This window comes from Strix aluco, chromosome 1 (genome assembly GCF_031877795.1).
Source record: "Strix aluco isolate bStrAlu1 chromosome 1, bStrAlu1.hap1, whole genome shotgun sequence".
NCBI lineage: Eukaryota > Metazoa > Chordata > Aves > Strigiformes > Strigidae > Strix > Strix aluco.
Genome location: NC_133931.1, coordinates 36,871,302 through 36,883,597, shown reverse-complemented (window position 1 = coordinate 36,883,597; position 12,296 = coordinate 36,871,302). Strand labels below are relative to the sequence as shown.

The 12,296-nt window shown below is 41.0% G+C and overlaps 1 protein-coding gene across 1 annotated transcript in view; it reads right to left on the bottom strand.

Annotated features, from left to right (window-relative positions):
* Positions 1-12,296, bottom strand: part of SLCO5A1 (solute carrier organic anion transporter family member 5A1) — an 81,030-nt gene that overhangs the window by 20,659 nt on the left and 48,075 nt on the right. The window contains exon 5 of the mRNA XM_074817658.1: positions 9,262-9,460. Coding sequence (XP_074673759.1) covers positions 9,262-9,460 — 199 coding nt within the window. The remainder of the gene's footprint in view (positions 1-9,261; positions 9,461-12,296) is intronic.

Here is a 12,296-nt window from a genome sequence, read left to right as displayed (position 1 = left end):
TAAGGAATCAAGACAGCTGGCACTTCTGAAGATCTCCAGAAATTCAGGACATTGGAAGTGAGGGCCTGACCTCCCTTCAATGACTTTCTGACTGGTACTCTGGCTAGGGAAGGTGAGACAGAAGCTGAAAGTGATGGCAAGACCAGATCAGAATTGGGTCTAGAGACATCAGAAACAGACTCAGTCCACAACAGCTCTTAGCAGTGATGGAGCTGACCTTGGACTCAGCCAGCTGAACTTCTTAACTCAGGTGACCAAGCTCCTAGAAGTAGGGGGTTGCAATCTGCACCCTGACACCGTACAGAATACCGGTGCCCACTACAGACAGCTCAGTGAGTTCCTACACATGGAGCAAAAAGCTGTGCCTTTGTGCTGATAGCCCTCTTGAGACAGATCACATTTCATGGATTTATAACAGATCTCTTCTGAAGTGGAGGAGGAATCTTCCTCTTCTTCACCAGCTCTACAGTTGCCTGAGGCGGGAACACTGGGGTTCCAGGTCCTCCTCAAATTGAAGGGGTTCAAACCTACATCTCATTGATGGATGTTCTTATCAGCAAGCTCCAGAATGGCATTTCTTTCCATCCTTTCTGCTGTAGCTGAACGTGATCTCAGGCCTGTCCATGTCTCCTCATCAACAACTCTTTACTGTTATATCTACAAACAAAACCTGGAGCAGTAACCAGGACTGAAGCCATTTCTTCCAAGGCATATCTCCTTTCAGAAGGTTTTTAAGTTAGGTTTCTCTCTTGCTTACTCTTTTTCCTTCTTCTGCATCTCTACACATTTCTCCTTTTTCCTCCTTTCTCTTCCTTTGTATCCACCATCAATTTTTGCAGCCGTGATGGTGGTCTTGGGGACATCAGGAGTTCAGGGTCAGATTCTCTCTGACTAAATTGCTGGATAAAGGCTACCACATAGAAGGCGAGCAGCTTTTGTAGCAACCGATTTATTGACTTCCCAGCAAAACCACACTGTCAGGCAGTTCTTATTTCCTTCACAGTAACTTAAACACAGTGGCCAATGCTAATAAAGTGGGTATCAGCAGGAAACACAAACACACCCCTTATGGATCTGGACATATTTCAAATGCTCCCTTCTCATCTTTGAGTCACAGCAGGTTAAACATCGGCACTTACCTGGCTCCCTAAAACCACACGAGTTTGTGCTTTGTCACTGGGAGAACTCTGGCCAAAATACACACAATAGCTTATTTCACTTCAGTAATCCTTGAGAATAGGTAACTATACTAATCTCTGAGATTGAAGAGTACAAAATATGCTTAATCTGGGTTTTGGAAAGAATTCACATATTTCAAACATGTCCCAAAGTTCTTCTTCAGTCAATGCACTCCCCTACTTTCTCCACAGTGGTCACAATGGCAGAGATCTAGTTTAGGTCAGAAGACAGGGCCATGTAGTCTGTCATTTGCATGTTTTTCTGACTCTTCATAGCTAGAGTGCATGGTAGCTAAACAGTGAAGAAAGTTGGTGCTTTGAGAACACAGTTTTGAATAATTATTTTTCTTGTGGGTTTTATTACAGTGGTACCAGAACCCTTTGGTGTGCCATTAGCTTAGTTTGAAAGGTTACTCTGAATACTCCATATGTCACCTTTCACCAGTGTTTCACAGACTGTAAGATGCTGCAGCTCGTGGCTGTAGTCACTCTGGCCTCAATCCAGAGGGGCACAGCTTCTGGATCCTCTCTGAAGACGTTGGATCTGCCTAGCTCCACGACACAATGCTGTCCTTCCTTCCTCTTCCTGCCTGATACTTTTAAACTAGCTGACAGTTTTTTCACAAATAGAAGAAAAAGTGTCCTTCATTGCATCATTTATCCAGTAGTTCACTGATGAGATATAAAAACCCAGTTCCAAAGAATATTGAAGCAATCCATGCAAGGTTGAATGTGATAAAGAGGAGAGGTTGCACGAGCAAAATATAAAGGCCTCTTCCAGAGACTAGAATATACGTATGAAAATCCCCAACTTCAGGAGAAGACTGTGCCCTTTGTCTTCTCACACCTGAGTGGTAAGTGGAGCTATAGACAGCATCCTATTTCTGCTTGAGGTCCGTGTGCAGTCCAGGCAGTCCAAATCTCTGAGAACAAATGCCAGTATGACCCCTGCAGAATCTCCAAAACCAGATAGAGCTAAGTACTGAGCAGTGTTGCGGCATGAGTATTTGTACATGCACTGTAAGCAAAAATTTTGCCTTGGGAATTATGTTGGTATGCACAACCTCTCCACACCGGGCACTGCAGCGTAATATTGAATTAACTGTGCTGCCTTGTTTGCCCTGCTCTCACTACTGCTCAATGGCCACTGCTGTTTAAAACTAGCTCAAGTATCCCTGCTCTAAGCAGATCAGTAGATATCCAGGGAATTTTAGCACCTCCTCAGCCAGGCAGGAGCTGAACCGGAATCTGGACTGGGTTTGTGGCTGCATCCTCAAGATTCTGTACACATGCTCACAGACTGTCATGGCTGCAGAGTCCCATGAGGGCTGCTGTTTGCTTGGCTTCACACCTGTAATGCGTGGGCAGGACCACTGTAAAGGTAAACAGTTGGCATCAGACTTACTTCTTCCCAGCTACCCCACAGACCACAGGGGATGTTCTTCTGCTCCCGTCTTCTACATCCGACTAGATCAGAGGCTCAGCTTGGGAGCCACTCTACACCCAGCGACCATCACCCGTGTCGTCCGTCTCCTCACCTCCTGTCGTTAGTGACACTAAGCAGTACGACTGCTGCTTAGTGGTTTCCACTTGACTCATTTTTAACGTATTTATACACCACTATTTGATTTTGCTGAATATGCTTGTCTTTCCAGCTGGGCACTTCTGCAGCCGATCAAATGTTACTAATTAGCTCTTAAATATTTATTGACCATCTATTGATCACACAAATCAGGTTCACAAATTTAGCTCTTGGAGCTACTTTACAATTTATGGTCTAGTTGGATGTTAACCAAAGCCTTTCTGAGTGTTTTCTTTCTTGCGCCACAAACAAACAAGGCACAGTTTTAGAAACAAGTTGCAGCTTGAGCAGGAAATTAAATATCCAGGGCTGATATTGGTTCTGTCGCCTTCTCAGCTATCAGCTGAAACTTGTTATTATATCACACTGGATTCCAGAAAGCAATATGCAGCAACACGCCATATAGCAACAGGCAGACTTTTCCAGTAATCTCTCAACAGAACCTTTTCTCTGATGGAAAACACCAAATCATCAAAACATTCCTCAGGAACATACTGATTTCAGCAGCACAGTGACAGAAGTTTCTCACACCAACAGGAGAGACAGCATTTTTGGAGTTTCACAAGCTCCTCAGCAGCCTGCTGAGCTGGATGTCCCAGATGCCTGAATACTTGGGTTAAGCAGGGACTCCCCAGCCTGCCTGGGAGACACTCATGCCCACATCTTGGCTGCCAGCAGGGCTCTGCCACCCTGCATACAGACAGGTCCAAGGACAGCCCAGGCTGCTGGGAAAGGCACAGCTCAGGTTCCCCTCTTATCCCCTCCATCACCTAAAACCCTTCTAAGCAGCAGATGGGTGGTGGTGTTCCACAGGCAGGAGAGCCCGCACCCTGGCTCCCTCTGCTTTCATAGCTAACTCACTTCAGCTGTGCTGCTGAACATTACCGTGACACAGAGGTTAGGAAATCAGCTTAAAAATAAAGGCAAATGAAATCAGGCATGCAAGAAATGAGAAGCATGAAACTGGAAACTGAACTGAGACCACTGTGATAATTTAATCTCAGGGGCATTTTTTTGTTTGCCCCAGAAGAAGCCTTAAGTTTACAGATACGCAAAGCAAATATGCTCAAATTAATAACAAGCTACTGCAAGCTGCGTCTCTCCAGCTTTCATACCTCAGCAAATCACTGTAAGGTTTATTTGGGAGATTTTTTTTGTTGTTTACAGCAAATGCCTTGCACACAAAGAGATTTTTTTTTCATCCTTTCAAGAACATGTGATACACAAAATCACCTATTAACTCTGTTTTCAAAAGCTCATTATCAGACAGTTGTAAAAGGTTCATGCTTTCATCTTTATTACCTTCACTGTTTACTCATTGTTCACTCCTCTGTCAATGATGGGAAACTAATGAAAGATGAAGGAATTCAGATGCTGGGGACATGAAATCTCTACTGACACATATCTGTGTAACCCCATTTTCATCACATGTGATCCACCATATAGCACATATTGTAACAGATTTCTGTGAACATAGGGGATCATTTTTTCTTGAAGGTATGTATTTTTTCAGCAGTAAGCTGAACCAAAGTACTCTACTAACCCTGCCTTCTGACACTGGGAGGCTGCCTACTCACCACAAAGGAAAACAGAGCACTGATCCCTGAATTACTGCACAGAACATCACAGATTTACCTGCATCCATCAGGAAGAGCAGGCTCTTACAGAAATTGCACCAAAGCTACTAAGTCCTGCTCGTGAGCTAGCCTGTGGGAAAAGCAGCTTAGTTTCAATGCACCCACTGCTGTAGACACACAGGATGTCTGAGGATCAGCCGTCCCGCTTGCTTCAGTGGGTGCAGGTGCTGTCAGCTTGCAGCGCTGCTTGTGCCTGAGCTGCCAAGGACACATGTCATGCAGGAGCACACTAACTGAAACTAGCCCCGAATGACAGCGTTTCCTGAACTATTCTTTCAATTACAAACAATGATGCCGCTCTTTTCATTAATAAGATTCAACTGTAAGTTTGTTAAATGTGTGTGCTGAGACAAAACCCAAAATCCCACCTGACAAATTCCATTTGTTCACTTCTCAGGGGGACTGTTCTGTGTCTCCATGACACAATGTTGGTAAAGCTATTAAAGAGGAGACATGTATTAGATGTGACTAAAGATAAAAGGGACTCAGTTCCTAATATTTTGTTTTCTAAATCCTGTTCTCCTCTCCAAATATTAGTCTGCGGAAGGCTTGTGGTATAAGAGTAAAGTAAGAAATGGGAAAGTATAAGGTAAGATTTATTGCCTGGAGTTTTTAGAGCTGTGACCTGTTATTTCAGACACCCAGCCTTGGACTGAAATTTCATTATGCTGGCAGTCAATTCACATATATTGGAAAAAAAGGTGGACCTTCTTTCCCATGAGGCTACAATCTAAATGAAATGCAGTTTAGAATAAATCAAAAACCAGTGCCTGACTATATTTTGGTAACATCTAAACAAAGAATTGTTTTGCACATGTTTTATTCATATTTATTTAGATCACTGTAGTAACCTACAGGACCAAGGAAACACAAAGGAAAGGAGATAACCCCTCACCACATAATTTCTATAATCTTAATACTGGGCTACATAATAAAAAGGATTATTTTAACTTGTTAGCAGCATTTTTGGTTTGGTATTGAAGGACATTCTGGATGGCAGAGATCTGCAGTCTCCTTGTTGGCAAGCAGCTGGAATCACAGCAATGATGCAATTTTTGTGTAGCTGTCAAACAAGGGACCCTCTCACTGTGTTAGCTGGATTCCTTCTTTGTTGTTATTGTTCTGATCCAATTAGTCACTGCTTTCAAGTTAAGTGATCCAACTGGCTGATTGGACTGAAAGAGATACAAGAATAACAGAAACCCAAACTGGTTGTACAAGAGGAAGAATAGAATTTATTTCTTTTTACGTGAAGTGCCTCAATAAGTCAACTGCATGCTTTAACTAAACCTTAATTGCACCAAAACAACAGAAAACAATCAAAAGGGTCTGTTTTGATTCATCACATACCAGAAATGTGAGAGATGGAACGGAACTAATCCAAGAATCTGTCACTATGAGTAAGCTCCCCATGGAGACTGTTTAACTGCCTTATACCACAAAACATGGAGAAGACGTGTCTACAAACAACCAAGGCAGCTGCTATTTCCCCTTTGTTCAGCATTGGTGAGGCCACACTTGCAGTGCTGGATCCAGATCTGGGCTCCCCAGTAAAAGAGAGACATGGACATACTGCAGAGTCCAGCGAAGGGCCACTAAGGTGCTGAAGAGACTGGAGCATCTCTCCTCTGAGGAAAGGCTGAGAGAGCTGGCACTGTTCAGCCTGGAGAAGAGTAGGCTCAGGAGGGAATCTCCTCAATATATATAAATACCTGAAGGATGCAAAGAGGATGGCACCAGGCTCTTTGAAGTGGTGCCTGGTGACAGGACCAGAGGCAGTGGGCACAAACTGAAACACAGGAGGTTCACTCTGAATGTCAGGAAACACTTTTTCACTGTGAGGGTGACTGAGCACTGGCACAGGTTGCCCAGGGAGGTTGTGGAGCTTCCCTCCTTGGAGATTTTAAAAGCTGTCTGGACAAGGAGAAAATTCACTGATTCAGGACTTCCCATTTGGATGCTGGTTATGGTGCAAGAGAAGGGATGTCGTATCATGGTTTGACATAAGGCTCCTTACGCTGTGTTCAAATATCAAATGTGCCTTCAGAGACAAGGCTGGGGCACGGAAAAACAGGTTCTAAAATGCTGAGATGTATAATACAGAGGTGCCCTTGACCTTCCTAATAACAGAACTGCTGATGACACACCAGCAATGACAAAACTGCTTGTGCCCAAAATAAAACAGCAGAAAATCCTTGCAAATGTATTCTAATGCCTCCAGGTCCTATCCACTTCCTCGCAGCTGGTACAGTTAGAAAAATACTGAGTTATGAAACATATTAAATTATGAAATATCATTGCCTACTTTGCTGAGTACTGGTATACACATATATCTATGTTAACTAAAACCCAGCTTATCCTTCTCCTCTGTACTGGTTTATGGGTTTGTCTATCAATGGAAAAAACCTACCTTTTAAATGTAAAAGAAAAGTACAGTAGAAGTGAACATGTTTGTCCAGAGAAGATTCTCCTGCAGTGTATGTCTACACTCCCCAATGCAGCTGAGGTCTCTGGGCTGCTGCTAGCACAGGTAGCTCAGACATCAGACCCAGCACAGCCATGTTAAGGTAGTGTTATCATGCAAGACATTTAGGCTGAACCAAGTAGCTGTACTGCTTCTCCTATCCAATCTAGCCTTTTGAACTGGCTTTGATGTCCATATGCTGCACTGCATTGGAACTAGGGAATAAAGTATGTGTTTTATTAAACCTCAAAATGAAACCATGTTTTTTTGTTACATGAACAATAACATTCTTTGATGTCCGAGTTAAGGAGTTGCCTGCTAAGGAAATGATTTGAAGCTATCAAATGACTGACCATGAGGATTAAGAGAATGCTTATCATGTCAGATATTCAAGATTAATTTATGTGTAGTGCTGCTTTTTTATTGCCATTTTGATAATAAATTTAGATTTGATCACTGCATTAAAAAAATCATACAGGGCTGGCACTGCAAACTCCTGAACCATGCTTTATAACATGCTGGTAATTCTCAATTTCTGATGACAATATAGTCTAAGCATACTGATCTTTATATTGATTTCAAAGAGTTGATATACCTCAACACTTCTGAGAATTTTGCCATTACCATCTCTCACCTCTTTTCTCCATAAGAACAATTAGATGAAGGTGGTAAAGAAGTAAGGCTACTGCAGATTTTCGGAACAGCTGTGAATAGGTGCCTATTACAATTCATGCTACATATTTACTGCAAATGGTATTATTTACTGAAAAAAAAATTATATACTCTTACAATTCCGGTGTGAAGGGTATGTGTTATGTAGCAATAGTTTACCTTGTCTTCAATTTAGCAATAGTTTTAAATAGCACTTTTTCACAAAGAGAAAACTACAGCCTTCTCATTAGCTAGGCAGGGACATTCTGACTTGCCACAGAGTTCAATTAATTTCTATCTGAAATTTATGTTTTAATTCCTAATAATTTTCATTTCTTCATCTATGCCCACAGGCTGCCACAAACATCAATAGAAGGTGGACAATCAAAGCATTCCACACCCTTCTCATCTCCATTCTCTGCTTCTTCAGTCCACTATACTCAGACAAGGATATATCACCATGCTACTCCCTTCTATAGTCAGCCCCTCAGTACCAAGCTTTAACTCTAGGTATTAAGAATATAAAGGAGTAAACCAGCTTTTCATCAGCTCGTGACTTTCAGTTGCTGGTTTTCCTTGCTCTAAGATTAGGGTTTGACAGCAATGTAGTAACACCCAGCAACATGCAATGCAAAATAATGTCTTTGTTTTTCGCTTGGCTTGCTCACTGCCTCACTGTAGGGTTTTTCCCCCCATTTGATCATCTCTTTTCATGCTCCACACTTCTACACTCTCCTCCAAACCTCAAAAGATTAAGAGTCCAGAGCTGAGCCTTAAAAGCAAGATATTCAAATGGATCTGATACCCATCACCTGGCCATAAATAAAAGGCAGACATTGTCTCAGATTTGAGAGAAGACAGAAGTTGTCTCAGAAGCAAAGAGAAAAATATTGCTTCAGATAAGTTTGCACTCTTCAAACACTCTGTTCTTGTGTTTAAGCTACATGAAGAAGACAATTTTGGGCAAAAGCTAATGAACAAAATAAGAAAGAAAATAAAAGCTCATGATCAGGTTTCTGAGGAATTACCTTTCAGTGAAACACTTTCTCACAACTTTTACCAAACTCTCTTCCTTCCAAATATCCCTTAAGAAATGCCCTTCCATGAATTTCCTAATGTCACAGACTAAATCTCTCACTCCCAATATCTTCCTACATCCACACTTTCTTTTTCATGGCAGACTTCTTCATTCTCAATATAACTTTAAGGGTTATGATCTTGCTGCTGTCTTGATAATGACCCAGCAAGTGCTGGAGGGCATTCATACAACTAGTAAGGGGTCCAGAAGCAGCACACACCGCTAATGTCAGTAGCACATGCCCAAGTAATTCCTCACAAATAGGGACTGTAGACTTAAGACACTATTACGATGATAATAAACAAAACTACTTAGAAATAATCTTTATAATCCCTTTAATATTTTCACAATTTTCATGAGCAGAAAATATTCTGAAGCAGCAACTAAATTCTGAGCGATCTACAGAGGATACTATTCTTATTTTCCTGTAAAGATCACTGAAGTCTGTTTTAATGCATTTTCCCATCCCCTGAAAAGGTGAGTTATTACATAAGTGTCATTATAAACTAGATGTAAAACCAAAGTAGCATGTGTTTATATCACAATACTCACCTAATTCTCATTTGAACATGTGGCTTCTTCAGTACATCAGCCATCAGCATTTTTTTAATTTCTTTATCAGGCTTATTGGAAAAAGCTGGTTTTGCCACAGATGATTACAAGATACTTACCCAGTTGTGTAAGGTATATTTATTCCCCCTAGATTAATGCTTTCACATCCAACAATGAAGAGAGTTGAAAAGCACAGCAGAGATACACCACTGCAGATCATAGCCAATTTTGCAGACTCTCTTGCACCCAGTTTCAGTTTTTTTATAATGTAGCCGCCTAGGACAATACCAACACCAGCACTTGGCACAATAATCACACCTGCCAGGAAGAAATTCAAACAACATTTAAACAGGACCCATAGAAATTGTATAAAACATAAATATTGGTTTCATTCCCTAATTAGATGACTGCAAATGCTGCACTAAGATCTCCATTGTCTGATTCTCTGCTGGCAAACTGAGTCAGAATTTTCAAACCTCTGGAGTGTTGTCAAAGAATTAATAAAAGCCTCCTTATGATATTACCAGCAGCCAAAGCACTATAAGAGAACTATTGTATTTACAGCAGAAACATTGCTTTGTATTTATTTTAGAATGAGGAGAAGGGCTATGTATTTCTTCAGTTTAACTACTGAAAATTTGAAGAAATCCAGATTTGGACACAATTTTTCCTCTTCCTACTCTCATGATTAATTCCAGTGAAGCACAAATGCTAACCTCAGGAAGGACCCCAGAATCCTGCCCACCTGGGAGTGCACACATGAGGCTGGCTGCAAATTCTACCTTCCGGATACTTTACTCAAGCTGAATAGCACTTCCCTACATCAGCACCCTGATTCACCTCAGCACAGTCACGTGGAGCAAACAATCAAACATGATTAAAGAAATTAAGATACCAGAATTAATATTAGGGTAAATTTAAGACACAAAAGACATGCCTATGAAATTTCTGTTGCTCTGCTGTTGCAGTTATAAGGTGGTAGTTCATCATCACAGCACCAGGCTGTCCTCGCTTGTCAGGGCCTGAGGTGATGTTAAGCCAACAAATGTCTTGCACTTCTTTGCTTCCCTTGGCTTTTGCTTCTCACTGACATGTGAGAAGGTCTTTAAATTAGGTCTTTGCTAATAAAGATGCATTCCACATAAATATGGAATTTGAACAACTTTTGGCAGCTGTATCTACAGAGAAGGAGCTAAACTTTATAATCCAAAATCTTAAAGATGTTGGTCAGCTTTTTAAAGAAGCCTGTAAGACTACCACCTGCAAATATCTTTAATATTATTGCAAAGCATTCTCATTCCCTGCTTATTTGTCTAAAGGTGAAGAGGACGTTATATTTATCAAAATGTTGAGATTGTGAAAGTAAAAGGAAGAGCTAAAAATAGTTGCTGCCTTAATTAGACTGCTATCATCAACAGCATTATAAAACAAAATGTCATTTCATGAGGAAGATTCTTAATAATAACTCTTCACAGAATCAAAACTAGTCTTTCTGCTAAGAGCAGAAATTAAATGTGTAAGTCCTTCTAAGAGAATTAAATTATTTTCATAAAGCTCAAAGCTGCTATCTCTCTCGAGCTGTTATAGCTCTCATTTCAATGACTGAATATGAATGAAGGAAAGAAATAATGCAAATCCTTTCACTTGCACTGAAAATGTTCTCTCTGGGTGAAAACAGTAACTCAGCCATCTGAGTCAATCAGGCATGCCCTGCTTTACAAAATCTATGTCAGAGAAGCCCACAACCACACTGAAGGCAGACTGGGATCACTTGCAGTGCCTTCTAAAACACCCCTGTCAGGTGAACCAAATTCCACGGACCAAATCTGTGGCTATATGAACTAAGGATATAGCCTAAGGTAAGGGCTTACTGTCAATAAATTAACCTCAGTATTTTATTATTCTTCCTTTCACCATATAGCTTAACTTCAAGTTCTTAACCTCTTCTGGACCTGAATTTACCTCTTCTTTCTTATTCTCTTGAAGGCATGGATACTGGAAAAGTCTTTCACTAGAACTAAGACTCTGTGTGTCTCTGTCTGGTACCTTGTCAAAACTAAGCATGTGAACATTTTGCTGGGCATCAGGTTAGTGGTTCTTCCATTAGCAAGTTATACTGTGTTGCTGTTTTCATCCATCCTCTGCCACACCATGAAGATCAGAACATTAAAAATGAGGAGAAGAACATGAGCAAATTGCCTGCCAAGGCTTGCTCTCAATGAGGAGAATGGAAAGGCAAAGGAAAGCCTACACAGAAGAAATATAAAGACAAATTCCTCCATGCAAATTGGAGCTGGGGATGGAAAAACTCTCTCTGGGAGAAACTGGAAGGGCAGGAGCAGATTTCACTGTTTTTGGTGAAGGCACAAGAGAGAAGCACTCATTCCCTTCAACATGTTAGGAAGCCTGACAGGTTCTTTTCCCCTAAGCACAAACTCTCCATCCTTATGCCCCTCTCCTTCCACAGGGGACATGAAATCAGAAGTGATGTACTGCCAAAGAAACACAGCTACTACAGTGCACTTCCATATAAGCTTCCAGGGCAAAGAAAAGCATGTACATCTAATCAGGACATGCATTCTTATTTTTCAAAGGCATTTAGAGGAGTAAAGCTTAAGATCTGATACTAAGCTGTTGCACTGCACTCTCCTTCATTTTATAATGACAGTTTGGCTTACAGGAATTGTGTGTGTGTTAAATACACTCCAGGGTAAAGTGCTCTGAGGCAATATTGGCTTCCAGTCAGCAATTTCCAAGCTTTGTCCTTTTTGCTGTTGTCAGGATTCTGCAGCACTTGAGGCTTTCCACAGCAGCAAAAGATGATCTTAACAGCTACTAATAGTTTGGGAACAGAAAACTGCAGTATCTGCTAAGCAGGCTACACTTCCAAAGGGAATACTACCATGGAGATTTTCAAACCAATTCTGTCTGGGATACATGTTATACCTTTTCTAAATCTAAAGGTAGATCCAATGTTTCTGTAACCATTTTAGAAGAAGTTACCCAAACAGTGCTTTATAATACACAGTGTGCAGTTCTTCCAATTACAAATTATTTGAATTGTTACTCTCTTTTTCACAAGTAGATCTGCTAGCAAAGCACCTGAAATTTTTACCTGGACTTGTCTAAGATCTACCTGTATCCTAAAGTCAAA